Source organism: Chanos chanos, chromosome 4 (genome assembly GCF_902362185.1).
Source record: "Chanos chanos chromosome 4, fChaCha1.1, whole genome shotgun sequence".
NCBI classification, from domain to species: domain Eukaryota; kingdom Metazoa; phylum Chordata; class Actinopteri; order Gonorynchiformes; family Chanidae; genus Chanos; species Chanos chanos.
The window spans coordinates 36206464-36223356 of NC_044498.1; the positions used below are offsets into that span (position 1 = coordinate 36206464).

Genomic DNA, 16893 nt, shown 5'->3' on the forward strand with positions numbered 1-16893 from the left:
GCGTTTTTGTTTGTTGTTTATAAAAAATGAGTCAATTTTCTGAACCTATTTGGGTGAAACTCTGTTTATGGTTTAATCGGTTTTGATTATCCTACATTTCAGTTGGTAAACCATTGAAGGCTTGCATTTAATGGGAAACTCCAATTAGCCACTAAATTACATCGCATCTTAAACCTAAATATACTCTGTCTGTTCAGAGTCAAGTAATTGTATATACTGGGTAAGTCTAGTTGGAACATCTATGGAGGAAATATCTCACTCTTGAGTCATCTTCTCCAAAAAAAACTTTTCTTTGATAAATAGAGATTTGAAAAATCCAAAATCCAAAACAACATTTCAACCTGTACCTTACAGAGCATGTTAATGCAGTAAAAAAGATTTTCAACTTTAAAAAGTGTTTGAAAAGCCCTGATCTTTTTATAAAAATGAAAATGATATTGCCATTGACATCCTGCCCATTCAGTACCTTCCTGTGAACTCTGCTGACACCACATCAAGGTCTTCAGCATTTCATTAGTGCGCTGTTTACTAAAGAAATTCTTCAGCAAAAATTTCTGATCAATTTCTGTCTCACTACATCAGTGCTTCAAAGGGTCCTTCATTTTTGAAAATATGGATTTTATAGCACTTCTAAAGCATAAAATCTCATGCAGTGATGTCTAGTTTGTATCCTGTCATGCTATCGGAAGGTTATTTAAAACAAGTGAATGTCCATTCTGCTATTCCAAACATCCTTGGCCATGCATCCACATACTCATTTTATCACCCATCTCAGTGTTTTTCCCCACTCACTGCATCCCACTCACTGGACTTGCTTTTTGCTCAACATTTAAACACACATACACACATACACAGAGTGTGAGACAGAAGCTCCGCTTCAGTGGCTGCCCATTTGATTTCATACTGATGTCCTTTGAATGAGCTGTTGAATGTGGTTTATCTGGGTTTGTGTTCTGCTCTCTAGCATCCTTTCTCACTTTGGATTTGTGTAATTCATCCTTTCTCACTTTGGATTTGGCTAATTCAGTTGTGCCGTACACTCGTCCCTTGTTTGTTATGCCGGCAGTAAATTATGGAGCACAACTGAGTAATCACTGATGATTTAATAAAGTTAACCTTTTTTCTTGCATATTAGTCTTTTAAAAAAAATTAGCTCCCTTTCTCTCTCGCGCTCTCTCTCTCTCTCTCTCTCCCTCTCTCTGTGTGTGTGTGAGTGTGTGTATGTGTGTGTGTGTGGTTTTTCTGTGAGGATAAGGTGTTGAGGCATTAGACAGAGATTGACAGTTGCAGATGATGCAGTGACTGGGGGGTTACTTTACCTCTATGACAGATTTGATCTGCTCTCCCAGACAGGGAAGTCCCTCAATGTCGTCCAGGCTGCGCAGTGTGAACTGCAGGCTCTTCAGCACGGACGCAGCACGCCGAAATGCCAAACACTGACCCCTACTATCCAGGAACTCATTGCTCTCAGCCAGGACCTCAAATGCATCCTATGGGAGGGGAGCAAGGGGAGAAGAGGGAAAAAGAAGTTAGTAAGAGATAGAAAAAAGACAAAGAAATGTATTTAATGCAGGGATGCTGAGGCAGAGAGAGAGAGAGAGAGAGAGAGAGAGAGAGAGAAAGAAGAACTTTGTGTCAGGTGCTCACTTCATAGCCACTGACCCATTGTGACAGGTAGACAGGGATCAAAGAGCAGGTTGGCACACTCTCCCTCTTCTCTCACTCTCTCTTTCTCACTCTGTCTCCTCTTCACTCCCCCCCTCTCCCTTCAGCCTCCTTCGCTTCGATGAGCTAGGGCCTAGTGCCAAGCCCTCTTCCGGATGACCGCACAACGACATTTGGTTTTGCGAGTGCCGGAGAGAACGCTGTCATTTTCCACTTGTTCACAATAGCTCTTCTTTCTCTCTTTCCTCTCTCTCCCTCTCCCTCTCTCTCGCTCTCTCGCTCTCTCACTATCTCTCTCTGCCTCTCTCCCATGTGTGTGTGTGTGTGTGTGTGTGTGTGTGTGTGTGTGTGTGTGTGTGTTTCTCCTTAGAGGTACCAGACAGGAGTACAGGTTTAGGAAGGGCAACCTCAGGTTTTGTGATCTGGTAGGAAGCTTGCTGCTCATTCACAGATTAGAGCTACTGGCTGCTGGTGTTGATGCATTTTTTCTGATCATGAATATTTCAGTGCTAAAAAGTACAGCATAAGTTATACATTACATAGAAACAGACTGTAAAATAGGACAGTGGCACTCACAATCTTCACTTGAAGTCTTACATTCCTACTATCTTTAAGTCCCTCGGACATGTATATGTATCAACACCTTTCCACAGAAATTAGTTCTAGTTAATTAGTTAATTTCAGTTAGATATGATATGTGGTATAATGCTAGACTGTAGGAATGCAAGCTCTTTCAATATTGCTCAAAGTATGAATGTGAAATCACAAAATCTTTTCACATATTCATAAATCTTTTCACAAATCTTTTCACATATTCATAAAACTGCGCTCTGAGTGTGTAGGAAATGAGATCTTATACGAGATACGTGTTTTCTATATATCACCCATGATATACTGTCAGTAAGGGGAAATTCAGGCTTTCAGATGATACAATAAGTCTTCAGAAAAAATCAGTTTTACATGGGGCGAAGAGACAACGATAATCAAGAGCAGTCATTTCTTCCTGATTTCAGATCCCTTGGCAAAAACATTCTCCTGCCTGCTCAGTGTAGCCAATACCTCCCTAATAATTATGACTCAAATATTTTGTTACGAAGCAGAGGTCGGCAACCTCACAAGGGTGACTATGAGCAGGGACTATAATCACCGCCCAGACATTATGCCACGGGCTAAAAGGAAAAAAAAAAGAAAAAAAAGAAAAACAACTTCAGAGTCACTGACCCAAACAAAAGCAAATGGGGCGGGGGCAAATTTCACACCCCCACACAACACATTCATGCACACGCGTCTGACCACACTTATCTCACAGCATGCGTTAATGAGAAGAGAAGACTCTAGACATTTTGGTTAAGAGAGGCCAGGGTCCTGCTGCGCAGTGAAAGCAGACACAGGGACATCTAAGACTCCCCAGGATGCAGAGACAGAATCAACAGTTCAAAGTCTAGCAGCCAGTCTGGCTGAGGTAACGGAGCTGCTTTGGCTTCCATAACTGTTACAGTTTTTTTTTTTTTTTCAGTCATGTCTCATGGAGACAAAGTCCTTGTTAAAACAGCTGCTGTGAGTTTTGTAAAAAAAAAAAAAAAAGAAGGAAAGATAGGATTAGCTTTCTCTCTCAGTCAGTTTGACTTGTATCTTTGTTTGCAATATCAGACACTTGTTGATTGTAGTTTAAACCCCCCTGATTTCCAGCACTTTGTCTTTCTTCTCCTACACTTTACTGTCCTCCCGCGTGGCTTTTTTTCCCCCTACATGTGTGAATTGAAGTACAGTGAGTTTCAGCATCAGTGAACTTGAATCGGCAACAGTCATTCGTTTTATCCATTAAAGGAAAGCTGCAAACAGCCAGTCACCGTAGTGTTACCTCTGAGGTACTACAGCATATTTGATATGTATTCCACATTAAGTGGAAAATATATAAATGCCATCTTATTTAGGTTTAATGCACTTTGGTCTTTGTCTTAAAAATGATTCACTGTTTATTAGAATCCACATGAATTCCATTTTAGCTAAAAGAAAATGACATCATTCACTTCTAAGTTCCGGTTTTTCACCCTCTTCTGAGCTTGTCTGGAACTGTGTGACAAGGTAACATGGTCCCTACGTGGGGTTTGTGTATTTCTGTGGTAATTAAGAGTGGTGGGATTGTGGTCCACGTGGCCGTTCAAGAGATCGATCCAGCCCAGTTCCTGCTCATTCAAGCACAGAGACCATCAGAAGGCTGCTGTCAGAGCGTCTGAGGAGTACCAGGAGTATTAGACAGAACTGTTACACAGAGAGATGCCCAGATTCCCTCTTCATTAAACACACGGCAAGCTCACTCCCTAACCCCAACCCGCGTTTCAAGGCCAGCTTACTCACACTGCGTAAGAGCTGCTTACCACAGTCCCTCAATCAGAAGACACATAATAAGACACACGTCAATATTTGGATGTATAAGAGACAGTGAGGGACCCAGATCAAGGCAGATGGAGATTCTGAAGCAGTGGCAAAAGGAAAGAGAGGGATGGAGGGAGGAGAGATAGAGTATGTGTATGAGTGTGTATGTGTGTAGAGAAGAGAGAGAGAAGGATGCGGATGAAAGATAGACAGATAGACGAAATCAGAGGGGAAAGAAAAGGTAGGAGAAAACTAAAAGCAGGTTCTTTGGCGAATAAAGGGAGAAACGGGAGATGAATAAATCCATAATGTCTGACTCTGGGGTTGGTGGAAGGAAGGGGAATGCCTTGGATTGGCAACTCACAGAGGAGCTGTAGGGGACGTCGAGTTCCTCTCATCTCCTCTGCTCCCCTCTCCTCTCTGTCTCACCCCCTTTCACCACCTCTCTCTGCTCTGTGGTCTCTATCCTTCTTCTTACTGATATTGACACCTCATACTCTTCTTTTTTTTTCAATCCCTTTGGTATCTTTCTCCTCTCTCTCTCTCTCTCTCTCTCTCTCTCTCTCTTTCTCGAACCCATCGACAGAGATAGACAAATACAAAATGGACACTGTATTGTAGACGAAACAGAAATAATTTTAAAACACTGTTATTATGTTTAAAAAGTACCTTCTAGGCTTAATATTGTAATATCTCCTTGCAAAAGGAATCCAACTCATGTATTTTCATGACTTCTCAGTCAAGTTCAGAGGAATCCAAGGTTGTATGGGATTAATGTTTTAAGCCTGGATTCATTCCAGTCAGTCACTCATGTTGTTGCAGTGAGGCATGAACCCTGCCCATGTTTCTCTAGAGTGACATAACCACAGAATATTTCTATTTTTAAACAGTTTTTTAATGACAGTTGATATGGGTATTATGCCATATCAACTAAAAAAAACTAACTAACCAGGTGCTAAATTTAACACCCAAAAATGCCAGTTGGTAATATTTCATGAAATATCACATTATCTAAATTATTAAAGAGCTTTGATGGCTTGAATTCCAGTGGATCTTCCATACCTGTCTTAAATATTGTATATAAGAAATACAGCAGACCTGTCTCTGACTCCTCAATGAGCACTTCAGTAAATGTCCCGACAGTCATCAGACATTAACTCATATAGAGTCACAAAACCTGCCAGTCTGTCTTTAACAGCCTTTAATCACCTGGTAATTCATTCATCATATCTTCTCTACTAAATTTCATTCACCGTTCTGGGCCCAGTTCAACTCTCCAAAAACTGTGGTATAATACAATCCAGACACATGAACTCTTCAACTTCCAATGTCCAGATGGCATTGGTTCTGATCCAGCCGATTCTGATTCTCATATCATCTGCAGCGTAGTCTGACAGGAATGGGCCATGCCCTCAGACCAATCCATGCCAAACCCAATCTCTGTCTCAGCTGTTCTCTCCTTACTGCAGCCTGCATGCAGATGCTGCTCATTTGTGGGTTAATGTGGCCAATTCAAGCCAGATTGGATGTGTGTGCATGTGCGTGTGTGTGTGTGTCTATGTGTTTGTGTGTTCCAGTGTGAGAAGAAATGTCTTCTACTCCCCAGCCACACAACCTTCAGCACATCTGGCTTCCATACTGGAAGGTTACAGTATGGTTTTAAGATGCACTGGGCCATACAGTTAATATGTCTGTAGAATATCGCTGCAGTAGGGATACAATCCCATTTATCCAATCCCTGGTATTACTCACAGTGAAGATCTTGTTTTGGTTGTCAAGGGTTGTCCGTCGTTGGCACGCGTACTGAGACACTGTTGGCTTTGAAGTTGCTGGCAGAGCCGTCTTAAGCTTGGAGGAAGGCTTCTATACAGAACGTGAGGGGAAAAAAGTGTAACTTTATTACATTTAGTTATTGCACCTCCATACTCTCAGAAAGATAGTATGAAGTCTCTTTAAATCCAAGGATTTCACAAATACTTCACAGAAATACTTCACAAAAATAATTCACAAAAGCTTCTTTGACATACTTTGTTCCCAAACTATCATTATCTTAAAGCTTCATGATAGTTCTAACTTGCTGAAAGTTGTTTTTCTGCAGGTGAAAACTCCTGAAGATGCCAACTGGCAAGTACAGCACAAAAAAAGGCCCTAATGAAATATGTGTCAACCAAATATCACTCTGATGACATTCATCTGGGAAAAAAATCAGTCACAAAAAGACTTGACACACAAAGACTTCAGCAAGCCCTAATCCCACTCACTTCATGAAGAAATTGTTCCCTGTTTTGTAATGTATCAGAAGAAATTTACTGATTTAATGTTCTTGGAAATAATTATGAGCAACAATAGTGGATATTACCTGAACAACCAGTGAGGTGCAGCGTGACACAGCAGGGCTAGAAAAATGCGAATGATCCCACAGTGCACCAAGTATGCACCATTTATGAGAAGTGATAGAAATTAGGGGTGGGAGAGGGAGGTTGCAGGGTGAAGGTCTATTCCTTTTATTCATCCTTTAATGGAATTCATTCACCACTAGAACGAGGAAACAGTCATGTCATTTGTTCCCTGCCTCAGGCATTTCCAACATAAGAAAGCATTAAATTACCTCGCGTATACTTCTTTGCAAATCTAAAACCAATCTCACACTACTACTTTATCCTAAAATCAGAAAAGTTAAAAGTGTTTTGACATGAAACTCACTAAAATGAGATCCCTGTGTGACACCATTTCAAATCTGTCGAGAGCTGATGGCTCCCCGTGTATTTAAATAAATGACATTGCATTTTGATTTTGTTCTGTTAAAAATGTTGCAGTTATTTGAGTCAAAGTGAAGCACATTGTTTCTAACATCCACAGAACCTGACAAGTGTCCCACACATAACCAGTTAGATCAGTGTCTCATTCACCTGCCTTGGTTTATGTTAATGTAATCTCATAGTTGCCAGAAGGGATTCTGATTGTGTGGGTTACAGCTGTACAAAGTCATTCCCAGTGGGCTGGTGTGTGTGCCAATACTTGAGTTAACCTTCAAATCTGCTACAAATGGAGAGCTGGAATACCAGGTGAGTGTCCTGTCAGGATGAATAATACTGAGTCACAACAAAAGCATGGGCATAAACTGGATCTCTAAGAATTATTCTGGGCACCTCTGGAGTAGCTTTACCTAAAATCTTGTGTGTGAAGAAGTTATGCTTGTTCTAGAGTTACACTGTGTGGGAAATTCTGGAAAATTCTAGAAGCTTTTTGAATGCAAATACAATGATGGACTGAGAGGCTGATGAGTACTGTGTGATGGTGACGCCACTGGCCCAGACAGCCTAGGCGTGTCTGCTGAGGTTAATCAAAGTCACACAGACAGGTGAGCTGTGTGTATTAAGGTTAATGATCTACACACCGACAGGTGAGGTGTGTCTGTGCAGGTTAATGAGGTCAGCACTCAACAGGGGAAGTTAGGTCACCTCCCACCTGATGTTGGCCCCGCCTTCCTCCATCCCCTTTCAACAGAAGATTGATGGCAGCCCAAATATGGACAGAAATGCTTGCGGGCATGATTACACAGTTCTACCATTACCCTATATGTAATGTCATGCTGCAGTCCTGAATGTCTTATAAACCATAGAAAACAGACATTTTGTGTATGATGACCATATCATACATCAGTGTGCTAAACAATGAACACCAGCCTAAGAGGTGTATGGAGCAGAAGATGTGTATGCACAAAAGCAAAGCAGTTTCACAGCTTTGGAAAAAGCCCTCAGGCAAAGTCAGACCCACTCGCAAAGCCAACTTTAATACCACGTCTTTACAATGTTCTCTTAAATAGATTTATAACTCATAAAAAACAATCTATTGGAGTAAGCGAATGCATAAATGCCAGCGTGTACCGCCTAGCTCAGGAGAAGTGATGGAGAATACATCATAAAATAAGTGGGAATAACCATCCGCAATTATAGCGAGAGACAGGTCGATAACTGTCAACATTGCATCATTACTTCTGTTTCCTAATTACAGCTATCAGAGATACACTCCTAGCCTCCCAGATTTAGCATGCCACTCATAATGTCCTGTCAGGCTTAGAGGAAGAGGAAATAAGAGGTATTCTCTGGTCCATGGCACTAAAGATAGCTAACAGACGGGATCAAGTTCACAGCCATAATTCTTTTGAAACACACAAGAGCGAGGCAGTCTCGCAGGCACTGCTGGCAGCAAGGCAAGATAAAGAACCTCTGTCTCTTTATTCCCCCAGAGAGAGCGCAGAGAGATTGATGGTCTTCCTGAAACAAGCAACATATTTCAGTATTTCTTTATTTTGGGTACAAATGCTGTTAAGCCCACAGTGGAGTCGAGAAAAGCAAAAAAAAAAAAGAAAGAAAAAAATCAGTGTCTTTGTTGGCTAGCAATGCACTAGAAAGCTCAGCACAACACTGATGGGACTATTTGGCACAAACACGCAGTATTGACAATCATTGTACTGCTGTCAAGCTGCTGATATAAGTTAATGTGACATGTGATGCTGAAGCACAAGAAGCATTTTGTTTCATTACTTCCTCAAAGCAAAGATGTAGATTGTTTGCATATCTCAGTTTACTTGAGTGGCTCAAACAGTTTTCTGTCAGGGAAGCAGAGCGGTGTTGACAAAGGTTAGACTTGAGCACTTGTCAAAAGAGATTTTTTTTAATTGATTTTCTGTTGGTATGGGTAGGTTCGCTGTCTCTAGTGTCTGGTCATTGAATCAATATTAATGTCTAAGTTATCCAAAGAAATGTTAGTTCTTATAATTACTGCTTTTACTGAATGTATTATAGCACTATACCTGGGGGCAGGTATGTAAGCAATATCCCTCTGAGTGTAGATCAGGGATCTCAAGTACCCCCTTGAGATTTTAACTAAACAAATTTAATTTGACATTGATGTTTCCTTCACTATCGCACCAACCCCATGCAATACTGCCACAAACCCCGAGGGGCTTGCAAACCTCCACTGGAAAATTTCTCATGCAGATAATACAGAAAATGCAATGACAAGATTTAGTGTGACATGCTGAGGGAATCCAAAATCGGATGGAAATTTCTACACACATTTCCAGCCATTATACAAAGTTTGTCAATAGTGTTGAATTACTCCAAAAAAAAAAAAAAAGTAAATTTTGAAGAAACAAGCAATTTGCAAATGACAAGAAAAAAAACGATTAAAAAAAAAAGATTTTGCTTAGTTTTGTAGTGTTAATAATATATTAATATTTAATAATATTCCAAAACTTCCCTGACCTTGTTTTTCAATTATGTAGCAGCTGTCAGATATTATGGTGTATTGTGACTTAAAAGATGCAACAGGGCTGTTTGTGCAGCGTGTGCATTTTTAACCAAGTTTCCCGGAAGTTTAATTCAGGGCATCAAATAAGCTGGTTAAATTGCAAGAGAAGCTAAATGTAGACTTTCCGAGTGCACTTGACACAGTTAAAGCCTTAGGCAGGTGCATTCTGTGCTCGGGTTGGGTTGTGAGTATAGCTGTCAGCTAAACTCAGCTAGCTAGCACCGTGATACTATATATTGAAGACTCACAAACAAGATTCATGGGAGCTTCTAAACTGCCTGTGCAAGACAGACAAGTAAGCATAAGAAAGGAAAGTAGGTGGGTCAAATGAAAAGGTCCGATCAGAGCACTGAAAACTGGTTGCGGACAGCATAACAGTGGCATTTGCAAGGAATGAGTATTGAAAAAAAAAGTGTATATATATATATATATATACATATACATATATATATATATATGTATATACACACCACACAAACACACACACACAGTATATATAAATATCTATATCTATATATACATGCATAGCCAGTTCGGTAGAGGTAGGGGCGGGGGGTCACCTCGTCACCCCCTTTTCCTCTCTGCTAATTATACAGATTCTAATGTTTTGTAGGATATGTAATTCATTTTCCTCCGAAATACTTCACACCAAGATGCCTTCTTTATCTGATTATCCACCCTGTTAAACCTGCCTACTCAAAAACACTGTTATTTCCACCTGCCAAATGAGTTCAGCAGGGTAACACCTTTAATTTAACTGAGAATAGACCCAGGTGGCTTCACAGCCCCATCTAGTGTTACACTCATGCACATTAATACTAGGTGACCTGTGTGAGAGGTAACACACTCACCGACACACACAGACACACAAACACATACTCACTTGTATGTAATGTCGGGTCTCAACGGCGACAGGTCTACCAGCCTGCATGCTTTCAGTAAACCAGCGGATGTCCAGCACATGCAGGTTGCACATGTCTCTCAGATGGTGCTCCTCTAACCATGACCACAGCTCCTCCGCCGGGTTCCCTTCTGCCACTATGTGAGTCACCTCACTACTGCACAGGAAAAAGAATGTGACATTTACAAACAAATTCCCAACTTCAGACCAGAGGACCCCCTTAGACAGAACAGTTTCAGCACCACTCACAAAAAAGCAGTGACTAACACTAACACTAACACTAATGTATTTCATTTTTGCTCTCTAAATCACTAAATCCATTACTGGCTAGATCGTGTCTGCCAATGCTAAGCCTCTAAAGTCACCTGTCCAGAGGTTTAGTAAAAATTAATTTGACTGAAATTTAGCAAACAAGAATACCCTAGTTCAAGCAGAATTTTCCCTTGATCAAGCACATGACTGGCACACCGTAGAAAATCCTACCTACTCAGGGAATACTGGCATGGAATATCTCCAGACAAAGAAACAGGTACATGGGCTGGACTGCATTGCACACCGACAAGATTGTTCCACTGTTATCCTCGGATTTCACAGAGAGTAGTTAATCTCACAACACATCTCTCACTGGGTGTTGTTTCCCAAAGATCTAACACATCAGAGATTTGATTCAGGCTTTGAAGCAAAGCCAGGCTTGCATCGAAACGATCTCATCGTGAACCAGGACACAGTCAAAGCATTTGGGCTTTCACAGAGACAGTCTTTGAACCCCTGTAGATATGAGGATATCCAACAGGTATGACAGTGTGAAAACAGTGAGATTGTGAGTCCTGGCAGCCAAACTCAGACCTATACACATAGCTAACCATTATTTTTTGTGCCAACTTCACTTTCACTTAAACAACTGTGCTGAATTAGCGAGCCAATCGGATTGATTCTCTGCATATATTCAGATTCATAAAACACCTCCTCTTCAATCAAAAAACAGAAAATTAAAATACTAAAACATTCCCTCGTGCCTCGCTGAATATCTGTAACAACCATAGCAAAATGAGGGGACAAAGACAGACAGACAAAGAGAGAGAGAGAGAGAGAGAGAGAGAGAGAGCCAGAGTGAAGGAATAATTGCTGTATCACTGGCAAGATTAATCCCTGAACTACTGTCCAGACTGTTATACTTCAGTTTGACAGTGTCTCTGTTCCTAAAATATTATGTCTCTAAAATGTAACATTTGAGCATGAGCACTGTGGACATACAGGGCCTCTCAAAATATTCCTCATTTCCCTTAGATCCCCCCCCCCCCCCCCCGAGTTTATTTCCAAACCCCTTTTTCTTTACATATCCTACAAACTCACCACCACTGTGGTTGCTTTTGAATGTTACCTCAAATGTCGTCAGATGACATTTTAAAAATCAACAACGCAGTATAACATGCCTCACAGCAAAGAGTCGTAGCCTCAGCCTTATGGAAAATAGAATCCAGCAAAGCCACAGCCGCCAGTCATCCTTGACTCATCAATATTTGCCTAAAAAGTATTGTCCTGACAGCTTTGTGGCTTTGTCTGACATTTTATTAGTGTCTTCATTTCCTCTGTGGCAATGAAGTGAAACATTTGATGCAGTTCTGATATTTCTTCATGTCTCCAGCTTGAGGCAAGTTTGGGATATGCCAAACTAAAGTTCTTCTAGGGGCAGCTGGATGAGAGTTTAGGCTGCAGAGTGACAAAAGCAAGGGCTTGTATGAAGGGGTAAAACTCAGGTCCAGTCAAGATAGAGATAGATGAAATTCTGGTAATCTTATCTGATCTTGTGGATTAGCAATACTGAGCTGCCATGTTGAACACTGAACCAACTCCTTGACTCTAAACTCTTAGTCTCTTTCTTCTCTCTCTCTCTTTCTCTCTCTCTCTCCCTCCCTCTCTCTTTCTGTTTCTCTCTCCTTCCCTCTCTCTCTCTCTCTCTCTCTCTCTGTCTCTCTCGCTCTCTCTACTGCTTTTTCATTCTTCAATCTCTCTCTCTTTGTTCAGCAGGAAAACAAAACCTTGATCTCAACACTGAGCTAAAAGCATGTCCTTTGTTGCCCCCAGCGACGACAGACCAATGAATGCTGCATAGTGGCAAGATATGCAAATGAAGGAACACTCATACAGCTAGCACCAGATTAAACTTCACAGGAAAGCCAAGCCATGCCAGCAAGGGCAGAATAAAGTAAAGAGAGAAAGAGATTCTCCCACCTGGAGTTCACGCACACTGTGCAAAACAAAGTCTCATACCTTTACAGCTACTAATCTGACCTGAGAGGGCTTAAGTTACCTGTTTACTTGGCCATATGTGAAACTCACACATCCATATTGTTCTGTGTTAAAAATTACTCTTAAATAGGACTGCAGGTGAAAGATTAAGTCTAAAATGCTGTTTATGAAAGTATTTGGCATATTGTTCTCAGACATAAGTTAGAATACTCTGTTCTGTTGAGAGGATTTTCCTGAGGAGGGGATGTGTGCAAAAGTGTAAATGAGTTGGGGGGGGGGGGGGGTTGAGTTGCATGTGTGCATGTACATATGCGTCTGAGCTTGTGTGTACGTGTGTGTGGGCATGTGTGTGTGCGCGTGTGCGCGTGTGTGCACATGTGTCACCTTTGCATGTGCTTGTGTGTGTGTGTGTGTGTGTGTGTGTGCGTGTGCGTATGCACACGTGTATGCTCTCTATGTTTTGTTCTTTCAGTAAGACCTGTGGGGATACAGCATGCCAATGTGTTATTATCAGCTTGCAACTGATATTAAATTCTCTGCTTGCGAAATGTCAGTTTGTGGCACGTATGATCTATTTCCTGTGGTTGTCTTCAGACAGCATTGTATCAAGCTCTGTGTGCGTAACTGTAGGACACACAAGCACAAGCTGCATTTCTGGGAATGGTGCCATCGCACGGCTGGTTGCGATCGGGTATGCCGCCGGCAGCGGTTATGCCAACCTGCCAAACAAATCCCACCGCTGCCGGTTCCCAGCTGCATGTGTTGGCACCAAACAACTTCTCACTACTGACACATTGCTGTATTACTGAAGAGAGTTATTCTGAAGATAACAAAAAACTGGACTACAACAAACCTTGTCCTGAGAAAAAATGATGGCCGTCACCAGTAGTCTACTACTCAATCTATCCTAAAATTCTGATCTTCACTTTAGAGCTTCTAGTTCCCTGCCTCTTCCTTATCTATAATTTTTCCTTTAAATAAAACACTCAATTACTCTTGATGTAACTCAATCGATGCCTGTTAACAAGTTGTATGAGCGATGCATTGAACATAGTTATAAATGCACACAAAGCTGTGTGTGAGCTAACGTTTCATGTGGGCGACACTTTCTACCTGACCTCTTACACTCCTGCTGGTGGAGAGATGGCTGAGACGTTCTGTGGTCACATAAGGGGATAAAATTAGATGTAGCATCTCTGTCATAACTGATGTTCTGCAGGTCACGTTTTGTCAAGTTCACACTTGTCAGTACTCTGTCTGAAATTGTTAGTATCCTGTTAACATCTGCATTTTCGTTTCTTTTTCTTTTTCTTTTATTGTGACAGATGTCTTGGAGAATTGGAGAATGAGAAATTACAGAAGAAGAAGAAGAGGATAAAAAAAGAAGAAGAAGAAGAACAACAACAACAACAACAACAATGACAATTACAATAACTATAACAGTATAAAAAATCACACCTGACTAGCTGATTAAAATGCTGTAGCAACAGTTCAGACAATCTGGAATCGCTAACCTCCCCTTCGGCAATTCACCTTTACTGTAACAGTTGTCACTTTTCTGATCCAACCTAACAGTATTCCACGACACTACACATTATGACTTACCTGAGAATGTCATGTACACAGAAACCCTTTGACCTGGCCAGGTGGGTCAGAAAATTTCTCCTGCTGCTTCCCATCCTCCTTTCCACCAGGTACAGGGTCACCCCCTCAAATCTGACCTCATGTTGGACCCGAGCTGGGGTCATCTCAGGTCGACGGCGCTTCCTCACAGGTGGCAAAAATGGACTCTGAAGCATCTTTTGAATACCTTAATGAAACCTCCCCCACCCCAAAACAGGACTTGTAGGTTTTGCTTTAGGTTTTGTACTGTTGAGCTCTTGCTTGTGCTGTGGTTCACTGACACTCTCATTCAGGAGTATAAGCTTCCTAAGGTCTGTGTCAGTGGGCTTGTATTTGTCTGTGCAAGTGGAAAGTGACAGTTAGAGAGGAGTTAGCAAGAGAGTTGGCAGATGAGAGGAAAGACTGGCAACAGGTGTTTATGATTGGGCATTGACTTTAGATATTAACTGCCAGAAATGAACAATGGCAACAAAATGAGGCCAAAGGGTGAATAAAAATTGCAGTTGTTTGTTTCCTCAACTTGTTTCCTCATCTTAAACCACTTGTGAAATTGTGATAATAAAATGTTTTCTTCATGGTGTAGACCATTTTATCAAATCAATTTGTGTAAAAGGGCATATCTGTGATGCTATGCCAAAGATATCTATTTTCTACAGGCTTTGTAACAATCCTCCACAGAATATTTATTGCCTTCTGAGATTTGGGTAAGTTTGCATAGAACATCTCTTCCCTAGGATTCAGTAGGACATCTTTAATACACCAGTTCTGAGCATTTTACAGTAGTCTACACAATGCCTCTGATTAGTGGGTATTCCACCATTGGTCTGTAGAACACACCTGACACGTTGGAATTCTGATTGTGCGGATGTGGATCTGATCTGGCCTGTTGAGATTTCAGTAGTACTCTGACCTCTTCCCTGCTTCCATGGGATTTTTCGGTGGTCTTGACGTGCCTCCTCAGCTGTCCAGGAACACCTACACTCCTTATAATGTCATTCCACATATGTGGCCCACTACAACATCTTGCCACAGCCATCTGCTCTTCTGAGTTAATGAGCTGCTAACTAGAGATAGGGTCCATCATTAACTTCAGAATGGACATACGCTCCATTTCTACACACGCTGAAGCAATGAACTGGTCAGCAAGTTGTTTTTTTTCTCCTCCTCCTCTCCATAAAGACCATATGGCTATAATAAGCTATTTGTGTCAATGAAAGGAAGCAGTTATTGTTCTTCAGCAGGCCCCGTTACAGCTCATCAGTTGACTGAAAGGCATCAACAGACAACTTATTATCTATCATTTTAATTTTAGTAAACATTTTATCGTGCTCCTTCTGGTTAAACTGTTGTCTGGGAATGACCTGGTACATGATGCAAAACAAAAAGGATGCCAGCAAAACACGACTGTTTAGAATATGGTCTCCTAAGTTGAATGGTTGTCTAGTCACCAAATTGATTCATTCAATGGAGAAAATTCTCATAAGGCTGCTTCAGAAGGGTTTCTCACAACATATATTTATGTCATTAGCACATGTTCCCAGCAATGTATGAACTTACACTCCAGTTGTTTATGAATAGGCCTCTTTAATGTTTAAAGCATCCACTAAATGAATGAGTGTAAATACAGCAATACTGCTCAGCTAATGGAAAGACAATGCACCTCTTCGACTCACATTGTCTTATTTGAGCTTGCTGAGAGAGATATTGGTCAATGAAGAACTTCTGTCATTAAACAGCTCCCACTGTAAGTGTGTGCAGGGCTGGTGGTAATGTGTGGTAATGAGATCGTTAGGATAGTGTCACAGGTCAAATGGTGTCGCTCTGTAACACTTAGGTAATTGTTTGTTCACTTCCTCCCCACATCTCATCTGTGCAGTGCGTTGGCAGTGGTCCAAGAATAACTCTCTCCCTGTTGATAAATTGCTCGTTCCAGTTCAACTAAAATACAAGATAGAGAGCAGGGGAGTCCTGTGTCAGATATGAAATATCAAACATTGGTATGTGAGTTTTAAGTGAAGTTAATATCAAAATATTTTTGGATCTTATTTATTAAGAAGTGACAAAGGGCTATTCATCTCTGATCTTCAGTTTTATCACCCAATGAGGAACACCAACCCTTAGAGATTTTAGGATCTACAACAGTGCCTCAGGATTAGGACTTTGGTGCCATGTTTTGTCATTCAGATATTTTGATGTATACATGTCATGATGTTGGAATATTACCTCATGTACCACTATACAGATTTCTTGGTATTCCATAAAGAAAGATAGCAATATCTTTTTACATCACTCCCTCTGGCTACAGAAATAGTAGCCGTGGGGCTTAGCAAGCATGTTCTCTGTGGTATTAAGATCAGAGAAGACACACATATCCTCACACACACATGCTTGCACACTCACATGCACGTACAGCACATATGTATCCCTATATGCTCAGATCCACAAATCTATACACTCTCCCATTCACCGAAACAAGTAGTAACTCACACAAATTGACATGAACTGGAGGGTTAGGAAGAGTACATTTGCTCCAAGACAAGGTCAAGGTACAATAAATTGTTTTCTTTAGTCAGTAACATCATGACTCAGTCTGGGTGTCTTGGTAACATCGTGTGTTCAGTGTACAGGGGTGTCTCTTCTTCTCTCCTCTCCACTCCTGCTTCACCTGTATCATCATCAAGCTTCAATAAAGAAGACCAAAAACTATCTCTGCATCTTTTCATTATTTTAACCAACAAACAAAAATGCCCAACATTAAGACA

General features: G+C 41.1%; 1 protein-coding gene across 1 annotated transcript in view; it reads right to left on the bottom strand.

Moving 5' to 3' along the window:
• The window catches only part of dntt (deoxynucleotidyltransferase, terminal), a 58173-nt gene extending 43866 nt beyond the window's left edge, over positions 1 to 14307 (bottom strand). Inside the window, exons 1-4 of the mRNA XM_030772277.1 lie at positions 14114 to 14307; positions 10241 to 10415; positions 5794 to 5904; positions 1320 to 1490 (exon numbers count right to left, since the gene is read on the bottom strand). Coding sequence (XP_030628137.1) covers positions 1320 to 1490; positions 5794 to 5904; positions 10241 to 10415; positions 14114 to 14307 — 651 coding nt within the window. The remainder of the gene's footprint in view (positions 1 to 1319; positions 1491 to 5793; positions 5905 to 10240; positions 10416 to 14113) is intronic.
• Positions 14308 to 16893: the final 2586 nt, after the last annotated feature.